The sequence below is a fragment of the Nematostella vectensis genome, chromosome 10, assembly GCF_932526225.1.
Source record: "Nematostella vectensis chromosome 10, jaNemVect1.1, whole genome shotgun sequence".
Classification (NCBI taxonomy): Eukaryota; Metazoa; Cnidaria; class Anthozoa; order Actiniaria; family Edwardsiidae; genus Nematostella; species Nematostella vectensis.
Window position 1 is genome coordinate 13725626 of NC_064043.1, and position 19051 is coordinate 13744676.

The following is a 19051-nucleotide window of genomic DNA, read 5'->3' on the forward strand; positions in this document are numbered from 1 at the left end:
TAAACCACGTATGAAAGGATGCGATAAGTCAATGTTTCATGAGGAGGGCAGGACCTTTAATGTTTGTAAATAATGCCAATCTGTTTTGAGGATGGCTGTTCGTTGGACTTGTACTAATGTCTTATTTGGTATAATCAACTTTTTCAAGAACGATCTCACATATATTTTTGTCTGGTGGGAAAAACTATATCAATGATTTTGTTAAGCTTTCCTTTGTTGGGTTCACTCTTGGCTAACCCTGGGTACCAGAGCCTCCCCAAACTTCTCTCGCCCGGTGACGCTCGTCGCGACATTTTGGCTGAGCGTCATTGGGCGAGGAAGGTTTCGAGGCTCTGGTACAAAGGGTAATTCTTGGCTTTGTTCCAGGCTATAAAAAACCTGTTCTATTCAGTCTCTCTCCTAGTCTAAGAATGGATTGCATGCAACCTTGAGGTAAACCTGGCTATAAATGCTCCACATTATATCACAGGACACAGGGCTTCTTAAAAACCCCTGGACTTTTAATGACCTTTTCAAGGACTTTTGAAAAAGTAATAGACCCTTTATATTAAAATAAAACGCTCATTCATAAATGTATAATCTGGCAACTTTAACCTGATCGTAACTCAAACATGGCCAAAATATCATATACTTCCTGCTCTGGAAAGGACATTTCCAAATCTTCAATGTGGAAATCAGCTTCCAGTTATTTCTGAGTGAGGTCCCCCCTGAGTCCACCACTTCCACTGCTGCTTACAATTTGAGTAAGAGATAAAGAAAAATGCCCTCAAATCCTGGTAAATATGTGCATTTATTTTACATTGGCACACCGTTTACATATTATCAAGTTGTCTGTTGCTGTAATATCAGTCAAAAGACTGGTAGTCACTGTACATTATAAATATCCTGCAGAGGCTAGCAATCAGAAATACTTCTAGTAGGACCACTCTTTATTTATATTAAACTACCCTAAAATACCAAATCTGAGACAAGCAGTGTCATGTTTTGCTGCTCGTCTTAGATTATCAGGAACTAGTTAAAAAGTGATCACACAGCCTGAAATAATATAATTGGGTAGCTATATATATAATATACAACTTACAGGCCATGTCACCTGAGTTTTCTGGTTCTTTTGAAATAAGATTGCAATTATTAGTGGCACATCACATGCTTAATCATCATTCACAAAAGCAAAACAACAAATACATTGTATTGCAAGAAAACAGCGTGAGCAAGAGCAGTTTCCGCCATGTACTACTCCACCTGCTCTATCTTAGAATTTGTGCCATAAAAGTCATGTGACATGGCCATAAGTTCAGCAACAAGCAGAAAGGCATAACTTCTTGTGCTATACATTATTCTCTTAGGGCCCATTATTCTATTCCCACAATATTCTACATTTTGAAATAGACTTGCCTGGAATGACATTGTCTGCTTTTTTGTTACAATCCAAGATAAAACAAGCTCTATTGTGTTTGTGAGAAAAATACCAATTTTAACTTTCATTATATAAAATAAATTTAAAACAAAAAAGTCGACTTTAGAAAAAAATAAGGGGAAATACATAAAAAATTGTGAGGTGGATAAGACAAAATTTAAAGAAAAAAAAGTAGTTTTCTACTATAAATGTGAGCTATGGATTATTCATGATTACATATATGGGGATAATTTAAGATTGTCTGCTGCAGCACTGAGATGCTTAACTGGCTAAATTGTTCATATTCTGCAGTCATTCACCCCAGAACTATGTGCGAGGCACCACCTGGTGGAGCATGGGTTCTGACAGACGTTCTCTGAGGTTCGTCCTGACTATTAGCTCTGATAATGTCCCCTGAATTTTTCCCATGAGCTGTGCTTGGTTTAACTGGTAATGGCTCATTAGGAGCTGTGAATACTTGGGACCTCTGTCGTGCTTCTTGGCAGGATTTTGCATTGCCCTTGTGAGGTAGGTTCAGGTCACCACCTACAAAGATATTGGACTTGTTTCTCTCAACCTGGCATGCCTTGACATGTGCAGAGTTCTCCCCTAGATCAGATACACCAAACGATATGGAGTCTTTTCCCCCAGGGGGAGCAAGAACCCTGGAAAAAAACATAGAAGGCAAGACATGAGAATTTGTCACTTCTAGATGGAGAGATCTAAAATACAGCACAACCCTACTAGTCTGAATTCAGAAAACTTGAATTTCCTGCTGACCCAAACTTTTCCTGCTAGCAGAGGCCTATTTTCTCTATATTTCACTAGGCTGGCATTTGGAAGAAGAGAATGGCAGCCAAGCAAACAAAATACAGAAAAAAGAGGTCTCTGCTAGCAGGGAAACTCAAACTTAGCCTAGTTTCTTTGTGTGTGTTTTTTACCTATTCTACAGTCCTTTTAATTACTCCTTCAAACTCAAACTATTTATGGATCTTCTTATTTCACACCATTAGCTTAGCTATCTTTTCATTACCTACTTCACCAAATTAGAAACCTTCATTGATTTTAATTGTTTATTATCCTTGAGTGAGTTTCATAATGCATTATAAGGATAGAGATACTTGGCAATGAAAATATGTTTGCAATATAAAAATGGATTTTTTTAAAGGCGAAAGTTTTCCAACAAACCTTATAGTACATGGGTCTGAGTATTTCATGACTTTGTCAACATCTTTTTGTGAATAGCATGATAATACAAGGGTTTTACTATGTCAACAGAGCTTTTGTTTACATGTCGTTGTTTGGCACAATAGATACTTAAGTAGCCATATTGTCACAAGCAACAGGTGCCATGCAAAACAATACACACTCATGGGTTACCAGAAAAATAACCAAGGGATCTAACAGTATTAGAGTAGCACCTGTATGAAAAGGCTAAACAGGAAAGGTACTCCCTAAACCCTTTCAATTGATTAAACAAAATTGTTAAACATCGAGAAGTAAAAACTTAGGATGGTGCATTTTTTAATTGGTCCTTTTAAAATGTGACACTAATACTACCCACCTAAGCCTTGTGAAAACTACTGGCATAAAAACATGCTTAAAACAGTAATAATTAAGATGGCCAAGTTATTCATTTAAATGAAAATAAAATTTGTTTAGCAAATATGTTATAAACTTGAGATTGGTCTAATTAAATGCAACTGCGACTTGTTTCAGTACCTGTCAGCTACTTAAGTGTGAAAACGTGGATGTCATAACATAAATAATGCCATAGACAAGGAGTGATAGCATAAATTTGCTTTGTCAAAACATCTTAGCTGCTACTAGGCAACTTCTTTCATGATTCTTCTTATTCAAAGTGTGAAGGGGGCTGCCTTGAATGATTTTGAATAAATATGGGATGATTATTATGAGCATGACATGTACACATCGAGACTCTTTCCCCAAGAGCATCTTTTAGGTGACTTTCGATGAGTGTGTATACATTTTTTTTTTCAAGAAAAAGATAAATACATAAAAGTTTTTTAACAATCTTTGGAGAAGGAAAATGTTTTGGAAATTGCATTATTCCTTACTCCCTTAGGGTATCTCAACGCTTAAAATATTTGTGAAGAGAGATGCATATTTTAACATTCTTAAAAAGTAGCTCTTATTTGAAAGTTTTCTAGTTGAGTGATTGTTTGGAAAGACTCTGACACTCCTTTTACGTTTATAATAAAAATAAATAAAACGTAAAATAAACTCAAAAGGAGTGTTCAGAGTCTTTCCAAACAATCACTCGACTAGAAAACTTTCAAAAAGAGCTACTTTTTAAGAATGTTAAAATATGCATCTCTCTTCAAAGATATTTTAAGAGTTAAGATACCCTAAGGGAGTTAGGAATAATGCAATTTCCAAAACAAGGAATACAATACAAAAAAAGACAAAGCCAGAATAGAATACCCAGTAAGTATAAGACAACATGGATTATGATCAAGTACCGCTAGAAAATTCCATACCTGAACTTTAAATAAGCTGAGGAGACTATAAATGGAATTGTAATTTGATATCATTGTGGTCGCAGAAACGTTTCAGAAAATAAAGATCGTTAGTGTTTCGTTGCACCACTATAATACTACATACCACACCTCAAGTTAAGAACTTGACTCAAACAAAAGAAACTCCGCAAATTACTCTTTTCCGTGTCATAGGGGCTGTAAAAGTCGAAAATAATACTTGAAGGGGTGTTAGATTAGTCAGACGTGAAACCAGACCTAGTGAAATGAACATGGTGTCGATAGCTAAGCACTAAGAATGGTTTCCTCTGCGTAACAAGAGATCAGATTTGGGTAGCGATTTGAAATAACAGGGGGTTGTAATTGTTTAGAAAAAAAACTTAGTTAGTTAAGATATCACCAGTATTATGCATATTGAAATACCTTGTATGACGAGACATGATTTTTCAAAAGTAGGGTTTTACAGCGGATCGTTCGCGCAGGTTATTTCAAGCGGGTCTAATGTTATTGTTCGCGTCAAATGCTTTAATTTCCATTTCAATTGCAGAGTTGGACACAGGTGCTTCGGGAGAGCGCAAAATGAATTTCTAACAATGTAATTCATTCGGTGGGAGCAGGCTAAATTATTGATGAACGAGGTTGGACCGAATACGATTCCCAGATGAAATGCTAAACACGAATTTTGCCTGACATCTGGAGTAGTAATCCGTGCCTATCGTTCTTTGATAGAGACTTTTTAACACAAATGCGGCAAAAACATGAATATATACTTATCCATACAATCTTTGGAATAAACTTTCTGTCACAAACAAAGGGATCGTGGGCTTCAACCGAGACGTATTGTCCAAAAGGCAGCATGCGACTCGATCGGTTTTGAAATTCGTTTTTACGACCACGAGTTCAAAACCTTCCCCAAATGGAACTTCATTTGCGTATTGATTACAAATTACACACGTATGGAAGGGTTATTTTCTATAAAGCACATTATTTTGTTCGGTTTACTCTAGTGTTTTGGTACATAAGTACTTTGACGGAATGCGCTTGTTCAAACGTTACTTGTACAATATTCAAATAAGATGAGAAACCAGCAAAACTTAGCCCGAACACGCGCTCCCCTAACAAATAAGCGATTTTGCTGAAGCCACGAGTAGACATTCGGCGAAGATAAGCGAACAGGTAGCATTTAAACCTATGAAGTCAGGTATGATTTTAACAATAACTAAACCCTTTGTCACAAGCTATTCAAGAGAATCTCGTCTCCGTCAAATAGAATGAGAGGGGCATTTCAGTGACTTTTGAAAGAAAGTATTTCTTTGAAATAGAAAAAAATGCAATTCTTACTTGGTAGATTTGTGGTCAGTGATTCCGACGTTGATTTCGGACATATTTTCTTTTTATCCTTTGTGATTCCCAAGGAAAATTTCCCGCTCGACTCAAAATCAGTTTGAATTTTTGCACGGTGGTCGGTTGAAGCTTTCTCCGCCGTTAATTATTCATGACGGAAATCAACCAATAAACATCCGCCGAAGGAAGAGAATTTGATTAGCACTTCTGATTGGTCAAACGACTGTCACTTGGAGATCAAAAGCTCTGATTGGCTGTCAGTTTTTAGCCCATAAACTTATTTTGGTACCCCGGATGGAAAATAAATCTCCCCAAGCGCGGCAACTCAGGGAAGCCCTCGAAATGCAAAATTTTTATATGCTTTTCTGATTGGCTGACATTTGACAGAATGTAGTTTTACTGAATGCTGATTGGTCATGCACTACATTGGCTTCCGCTAAAAGAGTGTCAAAAGTGAACACATGGCTGCGATGCGCTAAAAAAATTGATCATTGTCTTGAGACCGCTTTGGAAACGGTTGTTCTTGGTTTAACACCTTCAAAAAGCGCTTCGCGTTACATCTATTTCCAGCGTTGTAGTTCTTTTTTTATAATTATGGGTGCCGAGGGTGGATTTTTGACAAAACAACATCTAAATGAGTGCATTTTGCGTTCGCCGTGGTCGGAATACCCGCTAGCTCCCTTACACCGCGCTTGCCGAGACGGAGACATACAAAGCTTGACTTATCTTGTTATCCAAGGCGATAGACTTGGTGTTTTTCGCGCCATAAATGAACCCGACCAGTTCTTAATGTGGACTCCGGGACATTGGGCTGCATATTTTGGCAAGGTAAGCCGGGTTCTTATTATAACCAAAGCGAAGTTCTCGAAACCTTTGCACGCGTTGTTTGTTTTTGAGTGCCGGCCAAGTTTTCACTACGATCAATGATCGCTGGAGCGCCTTGATAACCGCTAAAATTTTAATTGATTCTTACGCACTGTTGATACGTTAGATCAAAAAATATAGTGTCTGAATTATCAAAAAGTTTTCAGATTCTAAAGTAGTAAACTTGGCTACAAGTTTTGCTACTTCTTCATATTGACTTTCCGCGTCCAAGTCTACTGTCTGTTGTGTGTTAGCGTTTTCTGTTTATTATACTTTAAACCGAAAATACCCATCTAGCTATGTCATTCAATAAAGTTATTCTGCTTTATATTACTCTGTTATTTCGAATCCCCAATTGGTAATACTTTTTGTACTTTATTATTTTTGTCGAGTTTATGTTTCGTGACATTTTACATATCAATGTTTGCGGCGGGTTTTTCGACTTTTTGGAAACCATTCTAGTACAATATTTTCGATTTTGTTTTAATTTTTTTCTTGCAGGATAACCAATTAAGTATATTAAGGCTAATGCTTGATTTTTATTTACCTTTTATTCACCGGGTTTTCCTGAGGCTTATTTTTATTTCTCAATTTAAATTCCCCTAAAAAGATCAACATGTGCGTCCAATGGCCAAAGATATTCGATCTCTAATGATTTATACCAACGAACGAGTTTTCAAACGGTCATCGGGCTAATAGCTCTTGATCAGAAAAAAGACTGAGGGTCGGTTTCAAATAGATGTATTTCAAAATCAGGATAGATAGAACGATAATGTCTTTTGTGTTTCTCTTGCCTGGTATGAGCCCTCGCAACCACAAGATACATTTTGGGTTTGTACACCATGATAATTTTGTTTTGACTTTCATTTCCGAAGTGATCGTGGTTTCTAGGGTTGTTGAGAAGGCAAGAAATAGGGTTTATGGGGGATCAAATCAAATATCAGTTGTATTATATTCTATGGACAGTCAATTAGTGTTAACTAGGGTGATTATCAAGTGACATTGGTTTGTATGGTTGCTTGTTTTTCTCCAGTTACCATGTTTAAAGAGACTTCAGCAGAGTGGTTATAGTCTTGATGTTGCTGATGGCAGGTTAAAGCAGACCGTAGCTCACCTTGCAGCATTTGCAGGTCATGTTGATGTTCTTCATTGGCTTCTTGAGAATGGTGTCTCGCTTGATAAGCAGGTACAGATCTCACAACACACTTGTACATAGAAAATGAGATTGCCCTATGTACGTGTTCCTTTTGTTTTTTCCTTATACATAATATAATTTTTGCCTTTTGATCACTGCTTTCAAATCATCGATTATTGGATGAAATTTTTAGTTAATTCAATCACATGAATAAAAATAAAGGTTAAAAATGCACATCAACTTCCTTAGTTCATAAAAAAACTGTTATCTCATTTATTTAGTTTGAGCTCAAATAGGGTAGTAAAATATTATATATGAAGCTTATTAACATGATAATTATTAAGAAAAGCTTACTTACATGCATAAGATATTTCTATCACTGAACCAGTTAGCCATTCTTTCTCATTTGCCTGCCTCCCTGAACCATGCTTTTTGTTTATAGGACAGTTTAGGAGAGACTGTGGTTCATAAGGCTGTACGTGGCGGAAGTGTGGAATGCCTTACACTGCTACAGCATTATGGAGCACCCATGAAGTTAGTGTCTTTTTTGCTTGAAATGAGATGTTAAAAATTTTCAGTGTTTTGTATAGCACAAATTAACATTGTAAAACATGAACAAATGCACTTCAAATGAGATAGACTTCAATTGTCAGTGTGTAGGATATGGACTGCCACATGAAGTTTACAATGTAGTTCTTTTATGTCCCCAAGTACAGGTTAATAATGTTGAGTGAGAGACAGGACCACCAGCTAAACATATTTATATTAGAAGACTCAGATTAGAGAGCCAGATTTATACACAGATTGACCTGTAGTGACATGGTTTCTCTTGCTTCAGAGGCAAGGCCTGGAACCACTGAGCTATTATGTCACACTCGTTAGAATTAGCATAAAGGACATCTCTGTAAAACCATAAAATTGATACCTTGCCTGATAGTAGTCCTCCTTTTTGATCATTACAGTGTTCCAAACAGCAGTCAACAGTTGCCCTATGATGTTGCAAACTCCCTTGGCCATGAACAATGCCTTCAGTATTTCAGAGCAGCCCTTTTTTCACCTTCAGGTTTGTCTGTTTGTCACAAATAAGGTCATGTTACACAAGGCCTTTTTTTTTTGCAGTTTGCAATGCAATGACACCAAGCAAAAAAAATCCAGTTCTAAAAAACATGATACACAGGGTGCATTTTCTAGTAATTTGTGAAAATCGAAACCAACTTTACTCTTTCTTGCAACCTGCAACACAACAAAAAAAATGTGCTGCAAGTTGTAAAAAGGGGATGCTATTGTTTTATTAAACTTACAACACACCAAATATTGTGTTGCAACCTGCAGGAAAACGGTTGCCTCTGGTAACTTGGCCTTTACACTTACCCCCCCTTACCCCATTTTGTCTTATTTTTGCTGCCTTTAAGAATTTAGAGAAATCCTACCATTTTGTGTACTCCCTGTTGTGGCTTCTCTTATAAGTTGTTCAGTTGTCTTATCCACTTTCTTGATGTTTCACAGTACAATTTTTTTTCTCTTATTTCAGGTACTTCCATCAGAGCTAGCAAGCGCTGTAGAGATGATGAGGAGGCAGAGGGACATGGTTTCAAGCGTGCTAGAACTGGTAGGAACTGTTAGTTTTGTAGTTGATGTGTTAATTTGTGGATGTTAAGAGCTGTGATGTCATATAAACCATCTCCCCGAACACCTAGTGAAATTCCTCAATTCTGAATTGCCAACAAGCGAAATCAGTACTATCCACTACAAGTAACTCAGAATTCTGTTTGCAATACATTCAAGCAAGATTGTTTGCTTTGATGGAGTAGATTGGCTCTCTGGAAAAGGATACATAAAATTTGAGCACTTTGAGATCAATTTCCAGGATGATATTCTTCAAAATTCAAAGCTCTGTGCTAGCAAAAATGACTAAAATATAAGGGCCACAAAATGTATAGAAGATGCCTTTTTTGTGTTGGAAAGTAATTTCCATAGGACAAATATCTGAGCTTTAAAGTGGAGGTAAAATCAGGGAGTGTTTTAAGAAATCAGGGTTTTTTTTGGCAAATTTCACTAAAAGGCATTCTGTCAGTGAGCCTATTCCAGTCCCCAAACTGCCTCACGGTTCATCTCTGGACACATGAAGCCCAGTAAGTATGCCTGTTTTGTTTCGAAAATGTCTAAATCCAGTAGTATTGGGCTCTAGAATATCAGAAAAAAAAAAAAAACCCGGAAAATTATTCTGGGCAAAAGTATAAATTCTTTGTGCATTTGTGAGTCTTTGCCCCAGTTGTTTGACTTCACAGCAATTCTAATGTTATTGTGTGTGCGCTCTGTTTTGACCACCCTTTGATAAATGGTAGAGTACTGTACATAGCAATTGCCCTCGAGGCAAAAAGGTCTGATAGCTGTAGCATGAGACAATTCTGTGGCTTTATGCTTTGATTGTCAGATACATACATTAAGTTAAGTAATAATGAGAACTGGGGAGTGAATTTAAAAGTTATTCAAATATAGATTTTCTAATCCTGATACTGAAGTAGTTTTACTAAATTGGCACACACGTAAGTGATACCTAGTCAACCATATCCTTAAAAGGCAATTTTGTTTGCTATTTTGACTGATGGCATTTCTTCTTTAATTATTATTATACATGCATTGCCATGCCAGTTGATCTATTAAAAATATATTCTACCCTTATCTTCGGAATAACACACATACGTACAAATACATGGAGAACATTGTATTTCGACCGTGTAAGCGACTAAGATACATTCTTATTACTTACAAAATTCGGAAATAAATAATTAAACTTTCTAAATGCTAAAGGTTCTTAAATAAACGATATAATAAAATACTGAAATCTTCGTACACGCCAAAACAAGAGCCCTAAACGCAGGGCTTATAAATATAAATAATTGAAATAAATGATTACAAAAATTAAGAGAAGTGCCAGGGAGGCCAGGAAAAACCCCCGCATGGGAGGAAACCTGGACTGGGGCCAAGACACAAACTCTCCTTCGCCAGTGAAGACAAAATGTACTTAAATTAATTGCTAAACTGCGTTACCGCAGTTATTTATTTATTCTCCAGTTAGTAGTAATTCAGCCATTGTTGCATTGTTTACTAAACAAGTCTTTTGAATTTGCAGCTGATGTTGAGGGAGAATTTCATTTGGAGTATTCTAGAACACCATTAAACTTAGTCCCTTCAAATAACACTTCAACACAAGACAGCTTAATTGCAATGATGGAAGCAAATGGACAATACCCTGTAACACAGCCCAGTGATGCTGGCATGGATGTGGCCATGGACGAATGCTTCTCAGGCTTGTCGCATTATCCTGAAAACCCATACAAGTGCTTGGCCCTATGTGGACATCTACAGTGAAGACATTCAGCTGCTTTTATGCAAAACACATCCAACTGCCATTCATCAGCTAGCAACCAATAAGAGTGGATCTTGTATTGAGATTCAAGAAGGTATAGTGGATTTTTCAGGTAGACAAGCATTGCCTTATGTACATTGTAAATATCTATCTGCATTTATCATACTTTACAAAAGCTTGCTTTTTTATCATGCTTAGTATTTTCTATAACTTTCTAACACTTATCTTTGGTTACATACTCAGGCTATTTATAAAGTATAACTTTGTGAATAGCTTGTGTCTCATTCACTAAGAACTGGTATATCAACCAACATTTGGTTATTTTTATTGCACTCCAATTAAGTTAAGACAGTCTAATAAGATAGGCTGTTCAAAACAGAGCTTCACTGTTATACCAAAGTCTTGTGTTTGAGATACAGAAATCACACTTGTTCTCTGGGTGACAGAGCGTTTGGTGTCTACTGCTAGGGTGTTTTATTTGCCAAGAAAGATTCCTTCCATGAAGGTGTACTTTATAAGCTGCATTTGCTGTATAAATATTTACCGTTTTTAACTGCAAAATCTGTACTCGCTGTAAATAACAATTTTTCCTTGCCTCTTACATTTTAGACTTCATTTCTATAATCACAATTGGTATTGATATATTATTATTTTTGCAATTTGTTCTAAAATGGTGCAAATGCATTGTTTGCTTCTTAAATTATTCTTTAAACCAAATTTTAGAATCTTAACACTTTTTTTGTCTTATCTTTATCTTTTTTTTGTCCGATTTATGTCGAACTTAATTATATGTATGTACTTAAGAGCTACAAAGGTCAAAGATTAAGCATTCAATTTTTTTCCTGGTATTGTGATTACAGTTTGTATTACAATTTATATTATAGTTAAAACACTGTAGATATGTTTTTACTAAAGATACTTTAATGGGTAAAGATGTCATGGTTATGGTAAGATTTTGATTTTATATATAAGTGCATGGTCTTGAAAATTGGTGAAAATCATTGATTAAAAAAAATGTATGTTATGTTGTTGTTTCAAAGCTGATATACTTCCCATTGGAGAAAAAAAATGGTTGGGTTTAATGAAAAAAACATTGTATTACTAGCTAAAAGTTTTGACTATTTTCTCCCAATTTTCCGCCACCTCACCCCCACCCTATGTCGCTACCAGACTACAGGCTTACATCCCCCCCAAGCCAGCTTGTTTTATTATAGCTCTTAGGTTTCACAATTACAGTAATTGGTTTAGCTGAGGCCTTGCAATGAAATTCAAGCATAGTTTCTAAAATCGCACGTTCAACAGTACATAGTCATCAGCGTCAGCATTTACGCCACCATCATCGTCTCTATCATAATCTCACTTTTACGGCAAAGCGCCCCTCCACCCTTTTCTTAGCAAAACAGAAAGCTCTTGCACTAGCCGAGCGTACAACGGTATCGCTGCTACATTGATGTCTTCTCGTGGGCTCAGATAAAATTCACGCGCCAACACCTCGGACAAGTTGGCACGGCTCAAGACAGGATCAAACCGCACCCACTCTGAGTAGCGGCCTTGTGCTGTTTGCAGGGAGTACCCCATGATGCTGATGTCTTTGGGTAAAGGCTGGCAGCTGTTGTCACCAGGGATTTGTGAGGGCCTGGCAATAAACATTGAAATAACTATTCGTAGTACTCGGAACCTAGGGGCTGGGAGGCAGGTCATTAGAGACATTTAGCACCGCGTTTTTTCTCGGAAACGTCAAACATCTGGGTGTCACGTGACAAGACCTTGCGGTCAAGTTTGCAGTCTGCGGTTCGCGTTTGACCTCGGGAGCACCGTCTAGCGGTAAGTGATTTTCCTCAGCAGTTTTCCCCTCAAATTTTCTATGAGCTCACTGAGACCAAGAATTAGTGATCTTAATCATTTGACTCTTGAAATAATATATTTTCATTGACAATTTGTACAATTACAAATTGTCTCACTCGGTTGAAGTTGGCTCGGTTGAAGTAGAGCACCTTTTGCATTTTTCCCCGCAAAATGCCACATTTCCCACCAAATGTGCTAAACTACGTTTTCGCCAGGACGACAAACCGCAAACCGGTAATGGCTAACCGCGGTTTGTGGTTAATTCTGGAAACGAGTTGCTAAATGTCTAAATAACCCATACCACTTACATCATTCTGATGCCAGCATCATCGGTATATCCTGTCAAGCTAATTACTACGCCTGATTTGCTATGCTTACCTGGGGTATTGGCTGAATACTGCCTTTTTCCATGGCCTTGAGGGGTTCTTCAGGAGAGGATAGAAGCTGAGTCCCTCCGTGCAAACGGTCACTTTAGACGAGTCATCCGGGCATCGATCTATGGCGATAAATACACCTCACAAGCCATCCGATCAATAGGGCGGAATGTGTCACGCAACGGTCTGAGTAATAGATGGCGAAATGGGTCACGCAACCTCTGTGTGCAAAAGTCGGCGATATGTGTCACGCAACGTCTGAGTAATAGAGGGCGGAATGTGTCACGCAACGTCTGAGTAATAGAGGGTGGAATTGGTCACGCAACCTCTGTGTTTAAAAGTGGGCAAAATAAGAGTTAGTAATAGAGGGTGGAATGGGTAACGCAACGATCAATTGATAGGGATTATTTGGTCACAGGCCATCTGAGCATTAGGATTAATGATTCACGCAACGTTCGATGAATAGGTTGAGATGGGTCACGCGACTTCCGAGTAATACGGTGGAATACTTCAAAATTAAGGTTCTGATGTAGAACCCAATTCTCCATAGATCACCTGGCACACTGAGCCCGCAGACTTCCGCCAGCGTCGGCATGAGATCCACTAGCTCTACCAGCCCATTGGATACCATTCCTGCGTCACTTGTTGTCATGGTAACACCAGGCGCGTGTACAATCAGAGGCACGTTAGTGGTGACGCGAAAGTTGCTGTATTTTGCCCACTCGTTGTGCTCTCCGAGTGCCCAGCCTGTTTATGGGAAATAGGTAGGATAACCATCATCGCCAAGAAGTAACTCTGTTCATCACCAATACCATCAATCATGCAAATCATCGTCATCATCATCATATTACCACAATCTTTTATCAAGCGTTACTGCCAGTAGCAGATTGATCATCGTTTATCATTGCTAACCACTAAATAGCGTTATTGTCTGGTCGTCGTTAAGCTTACCGTGGTCACCTAGAAATACAATCACAGTGTTTTCCTTGAAACCATTCACATCAAGCGCCGCCAGCACTTGCCCGACTAGACCATCCATATAGCTGACCGCAGCATAATAACTTTGACGAATCTTCAAGGCGTAATACCCAGGAATCGGTTCGTAGGGGAACGAGAGATTTAGCCAAGATATGTCCTCCCTCTCACGTATATCACTCCATGGCTCGTAAGCAACAGATGGCAGGTCTAGCGGTAAGTGCGGGTCTGGAACCGATGGAATTGAATCCAGTGGGTAGAGCTCTAGGTACTGTCTAGGGAATTTCAAAGGGATGTGTGGCTTATGGAAGCCTATGGCTAGGAAGAAAGGCTTGGATGCATCGTGTGGCTGGTTCGCTAGCTGTCGCAAGAGGTTGATGGCATACTGTGTGGTCTGTATGTCTGGGAGGGACCCTCCTGGCTGGGATGGTACGTCCACGGGGCAGACGATATCGCGGTGAAGGGAACCATCAGCGTGCCTACAGACCTGTAATCATGACAGCATCAAAATACAAAGGCTGGGCCGAAGATTGATATTTAAAGTTTAAAAACAAGACACACGGAGACAGGGTTGACTTGTCAAAAACTGCCCTTCTTTGTAACAACCGTACGATCAGTGTACATCCTTAGAAGGCAATAAGTAAAACATTGTGTTGTGCAAGTGAAAGGCAGTATACAAAATCGAAACAACGGGCTTTGATGATCTAATGACGGACTGGCCTGATCGTCCTTCTACTATACACCAACTGCCATCCCCTTGTGCCCCTACGCACTCGTCCCTCTTCCCCTTTATACCCCACCTTCTTTGCACCCTTCCCTCTCTGCACCCTACCCCTCTTTACACCCTTACACTTACACCCCTCTGCACTCCCCCTGCCCCTCCCCTACAAACACCACTATCAAAGACGTGATGCAGTCTAAAGCTTGAAGAACTGCCTTAAAAAACCTTTCAGCTGCAGTACCCATTTAGCTGGGTACTGCAGGTACATTTAACATTAAATGTACCCATTTAGCTGGGTACTGCTGGTACATTTAACATTAATGACCTATCACCTTGTCGTCCTTGTGTTTTTCTGTTGGTGGCTCATAATGCGGAACTGACCAGCTGTAAGGATAGTCATAAGTTTCGCCTGATGACTCTCCTAAAACAAAAGCGCTACATCATCGACTCGAAACTCGCCTGATACAGTTAATAAGGTAGGTAACTTTTACTCCGGGCCGTAGCAGGCCTCGAAAAATTGGGGGGGGGGGCACATAATACAGAATCATTAAGAAAATATTGGGGGCACAGCCACGCCCCTGCTAGTCATTTCCTTCTTTTTTTCTTAAATATTGGGTGACACGTGCCCCCAGTGCCCTAACCCCCTGCTACGGCCCTGTTTCTAACTCACTCAAATGACAGTGCGCAATAACCACCTGGATGAAAAACTTTCCCAGCTGAAGCAGTGAAATATCCCGCCTCCTTGAAAAGTTGTGGAATCGTCGTGAAGTTGCCTACTTTGGTTCTCCAGTAGAATGCGCCTTTGTTTGAATACAAACGCAATGTGTCTGGCCTGCGACTCGTCAGAAATGAAGTCCGGCTTGGTGCGCAAACAGCTATCTGAGACGCAGAAGTCGTAAAACGAACCGAACGGACTGCCAGCGAGTCTAGGTATGGTGTCTGAATAAATCGGTGACCATAACAACCCAAAGACGCACGTAAATCATCGGCGATTATAAGAAGTACGTTTGGAGGTCGCGACTCTTGGTTCGCCGTCAGAAAAGAAGTCGAGCACATCAATGATACGATGAGTGACAGTTTCAGCATTGTGTATTTGTTGACGTCCCACGCAAAGTCTGAATTTAGAAAATGCCAAAATGTTATTCAGACTACAAGTCTAGTCAGAGCTTTTGTAACCCCAGTATAAGCTGTTTGGTCTCAAGCAAGGTCAAGACCCTCGTAGTGTAGACAGTGAGAGCGAATATTGCAAATCCTGAAAACCTACAATAACACACATCATTTGGTTAAAAAATTGTCAACGCTGTCTTTAGGACAGCAAGGAGTTACCTTGTAACAACTTCAGGGCAACTTTCCCTTATAAGGACAGACAGTACACAGCAGACTATAAAGTTAGCTCCACGGGCAAACTTACCGATACGCTGTGATGGGACTTGAAAGAAGATACGCGGTGTGAGACTGCATACCTACTCAGCCGCATGGTCATCAGTTAACTCAATTTTAATTTAAAAATCAAGAACAATGCCTAAAAATATGAAATAGTCTAAAACTTTATCGCCATATTATTTTTGTATTTCTTTTTTTGGTTAAAAACAGTATAATAACTTATACTTTACAATTTATAACGTTTGAAGTATATAATAATATACTTAACTATATAATAATAAGTGTACATACAATATAACATTAAAAGGCCATGGCTGAAGTGTTACTTCCAGAAATGCAATATTTATGTTTTTATTATTTCAATAACTACCCATCAACGTTTAACAACATTTAGTTAAAAACATTAAGGTATTGTTACAATTTGTTTAAAAAAGAACACATTTTATACGTCTTTTATTCTTTTTGCTAAGCTCCTTGCTTTGTTTTCCAGAGTTTTCCGCAATAATCAGCACACCCTCATCTGTGAAGTTAACAATCACAAAGTCATCAAGATTAACCTCACTATCTTCAAGTATGGCATCAGGCTCCTCAGGAAACTCAAAATTTGCTGTCAGTTTGGGGACTGAATTGATCTCTAGTGGATTAAGCATAGGTGTTTCAGATGAGCCTTTACTACAACATTTTTCAGTGTTACACTGGTTATCCTTGACGCATTCATTATTATCAGCAGCTCCTTGTTTTAAGGCGTGGTTCACAAAGGGTCCTGGATTACTAGTCTCGCACCCGCCACATGCTGCTTGGTCTTCTCTGTCATTGTCAAATTGTGCACGGTTTTTCGAATCATCAGCTGCTCCTGACTCCTTTTCACTGTCATCGACATACATCTGTCCCTCGTCAAACAAGTTATGGTGGTAACAAGTAGGAATCTCTGGGATCACCTTTTCACAAGTTGCAACTTCTTCACATGAAGACTCTTCTTGCTCAGTGATATCTAAAGCTAGATTGTTCTGCTGGATTTCTGCTACATGTACAAATGTGTCCAGGTCATCTATTTCCACACAATTTTCTAGATCATTGCTGATAGAAATAGGAGCATCTTGTTTTTGTCTGGGAAAATCAGACTGCTGCATGGGGGAACCTTCCTTAAGTAATGTGTCAAGTTCATTAGAAGTTCCTTTAGTATTTTCCTTAGGTTCCCTATTTTCAATCTCCAAGCCATCCTCCATGTTGAGATCTTCATTTTTGCTTGTATCCGATGAGCCATCAGAATTTTGGCTAGTACCATCACAGGTATTTTCAGCAAGTTCATTAAATTTACTATTTTCACTCCCCAAGCCATTGCCTTGATGAGCTTCGTTTATGCTAGGAATAGATGAGCCATTAGCCTCTTGGCTGGTATCATCAGAAGAAAATGGGGGACCATCACCAGAGAAGTCTAAACAACTCTTGCAATGGTAAAACCCATCTTGCTCCTTAGCATGAATCATAGAGCACAAGAAAATCTTCCTCACAGGCTCAGGACCAAAGTCTGTCTCCATCCAAGGTTGGTAGCACTCCTCAGGAATTTTCTTTATCACCTTCTTTCTCTTCAGTTTCATTCGTGACAATTTCACCAGAGTCAAGTGTGGTGATAAAGGTCTATCATCGGTTGACACTATACCTTCTTTACCAAAATTTGTCTTCAGAACCTCTGCTATTTCCTTCAAAGTCTTGACTTCTTTTTCCTCTTTGATTTTTGCAAACAGAACTTCATGCTTAAAGTGCCCTAAGCCATCAAATGTCATAGTTGGAGAGTTGTCCTGCATGTATGGGGCTAATTCTCTGCGACTGCTTGCTAGTGCAGCGATAGCTTTGTCCACTTGATCCGGATCTAAATGCATGACCATTAGTGTAATGTGCAGTGTCCCAGTAGGTATAATTGCAGGCTCTAGTTGCTTGTTATGATTCACGATAGAATCCTGAATCACCTTTGCTGCAGTGTGAATACTAGGGTTAGAAACTCTAACTGCGAGAAAATAATTTGGTGTGATCTTCATGGGCCTTTCTTTAATTTCTGTACTTTCTTCACCACTTTCTTTATGTAAATCTTTTTTAAACTTTTTCTTCTCTTTCCTGCTAAGCCTTTTCTTTGTGCTGGATTGGTTATTACAATCAATGTCTGCAGGCTCTGATGCATCCCATTGTTTCATCTCTGTCACCTCTTCAATTGCATTCTTTGTGTTGCTTTCCTCTATCTTTGGTTGCTTTATGGGTGTTTCCTCTGCGATATTACCCTCGTCAATTGGTGCAGTATCTTTCATTATTTGTTTTCTCATTTCTTGTCTCTCCTTCTTCCCTGGTCTCATTTTCTTTTTTTTCTTCTTCTCCTTTGGGGTAGATGTCGCATCTGGATTCATATGGGGTTCATCACTTCTCTTGATGGAACGGTTAGTGACACTGTTTGAACTGGAATGCAAACTTGAAGGATCAAGTAATTCTATAGAGCTTTCATTGTTATCACAAACCAGTGTTCCACCAGACGATTGAGCTGACTGCATGACACATGATTGATTGACAGGTGTCATATTATGATTGACAGCTGTGTCATCTAGACAACAATCATTGCCTTTTTCAGGCAATTCTTGTTTTGATTGTAGTCCGGTAAGCGGTTGAACTTCAGTCGATGAATTAGTATCTTGGATATTTTCCCCATTGTCATTTGCTATCTCTTGTCCTGTTTTTGCCGGTGTTTGATCGTCCGCCATTGAGAATCGTGAGCACGCACATGAAGCAACTTCAAACTTACTCGTTAGAAAATTTACACTATTTATCCGCAATTCACTACAACTGCGATACCTAATCCAAGCCAAGCTGCAATTTTCTCTAATGGCTATTCCTGTTAATTTGGAAACCACAGAATAGCGCCCAAGGATAAGTAAAACATCGCTAGATTTGCACCGCGAGAACATGCACGCGATTTGGAAAGCCGATACTTGGCTGGGTGGTACTGGGACTAGTTACAAATCCTGACTCTCTCTCTCTCTCTCTCTCCAGTCAGGTAGGGATGTCTTCAGTCTCATTCAATTTTCATTAAAAAAATCATTTAATTTTTATGCAACATTCATATAAAGCAAGCTTAATCGAGTAATAAAACACAGTGTTTACAA

The 19051-nt window shown here is 38.8% G+C and overlaps 4 protein-coding genes across 5 annotated transcripts; 1 reads left to right on the forward strand and 3 right to left on the reverse strand.

Moving 5' to 3' along the window:
* Nucleotides 1–771: 771 nt before the first annotated feature.
* Nucleotides 772–5393, reverse strand: LOC5506748. Of its 2 annotated transcripts, none has more exons than XM_032375196.2 (2): nt 5236–5393; nt 772–2061 (listed from the first exon to the last, which is right to left on the reverse strand). In XM_032375196.2, exons 1-2 carry the CDS (start codon nt 5277–5279, stop codon nt 1713–1715), a joined length of 393 nt encoding a protein of 130 aa, XP_032231087.2. In that variant the 5' UTR covers nt 5280–5393; the 3' UTR covers nt 772–1712. The 2 variants fall into 2 exon arrangements, with proteins under 2 accessions (XP_032231087.2, XP_048589670.1); XM_048733713.1 differs by lacking the exon at nt 5236–5393 and adding an exon at nt 4318–4677.
* Nucleotides 5394–5535: 142 nt separating this feature from the next.
* Nucleotides 5536–11631, forward strand: LOC5506747 (ankyrin repeat domain-containing protein 10). Its single transcript, XM_001627407.3, has 6 exons — nt 5536–6066; nt 7136–7288; nt 7680–7771; nt 8200–8300; nt 8769–8846; nt 10371–11631. The coding sequence occupies exons 1-6, from the start codon at nt 5833–5835 to the stop codon at nt 10607–10609; spliced, it is 897 nt and encodes a 298-aa protein (XP_001627457.3). The 5' UTR covers nt 5536–5832; the 3' UTR covers nt 10610–11631.
* Nucleotides 11632–11786: 155 nt separating this feature from the next.
* On the reverse strand, nt 11787–15608 carry LOC5506756 (iduronate 2-sulfatase). The gene is made up of 6 exons (XM_001627391.3): nt 15218–15608; nt 14855–14943; nt 13778–14288; nt 13382–13573; nt 12831–12948; nt 11787–12243 (listed from the first exon to the last, which is right to left on the reverse strand). The coding sequence occupies exons 1-6, from the start codon at nt 15606–15608 to the stop codon at nt 11970–11972; spliced, it is 1575 nt and encodes a 524-aa protein (XP_001627441.3). The 3' UTR covers nt 11787–11969.
* A 443-nt stretch (nt 15609–16051) lies between these two features.
* LOC116614326 lies at nt 16052–18893 on the reverse strand. The gene has a single exon (XM_032375192.2). The coding sequence runs from the start codon at nt 18851–18853 to the stop codon at nt 16331–16333; it is 2523 nt and encodes an 840-aa protein (XP_032231083.2). The 5' UTR covers nt 18854–18893; the 3' UTR covers nt 16052–16330.
* Nucleotides 18894–19051: the final 158 nt, after the last annotated feature.

Excerpts from the sequence above, each read along its gene's own strand:
- LOC5506748 (XM_032375196.2), bottom strand. The coding sequence starts at position 5,279 with ATGTCCGAAATCAACGTCGGAATCACTGACCACAAATCTACCAA. Across the intron at positions 2,062-5,235 it reads ACTGACCACAAATCTACCAA|GGTTCTTGCTCCCCCTGGGG; the intron begins GTAAGAATTGCA and ends GTTTTTTTCCAG.
- LOC5506747 (XM_001627407.3), top strand. The coding sequence starts at position 5,833 with ATGGGTGCCGAGGGTGGATTTTTGACAAAACAACATCTAAATGAGTGC. Across the intron at positions 7,772-8,199 it reads CATTATGGAGCACCCATGAA|TGTTCCAAACAGCAGTCAAC; the intron begins GTTAGTGTCTTT and ends TGATCATTACAG. Across the intron at positions 8,301-8,768 it reads AGCCCTTTTTTCACCTTCAG|GTACTTCCATCAGAGCTAGC; the intron begins GTTTGTCTGTTT and ends CTCTTATTTCAG.
- LOC5506756 (XM_001627391.3), bottom strand. The coding sequence starts at position 15,608 with ATGCTGAAACTGTCACTCATCGTATCATTGATGTGCTCGACTTCTTTT. Across the intron at positions 14,944-15,217 it reads TGGGAAAGTTTTTCATCCAG|GAGAGTCATCAGGCGAAACT; the intron begins GTGGTTATTGCG and ends CTTTTGTTTTAG. Across the intron at positions 12,949-13,381 it reads CTGCGGGCTCAGTGTGCCAG|ATCGATGCCCGGATGACTCG; the intron begins GTGATCTATGGA and ends TTATCGCCATAG.
- LOC116614326 (XM_032375192.2), bottom strand. The coding sequence starts at position 18,853 with ATGTTCTCGCGGTGCAAATCTAGCGATGTTTTACTTATCCTTGGGCGC.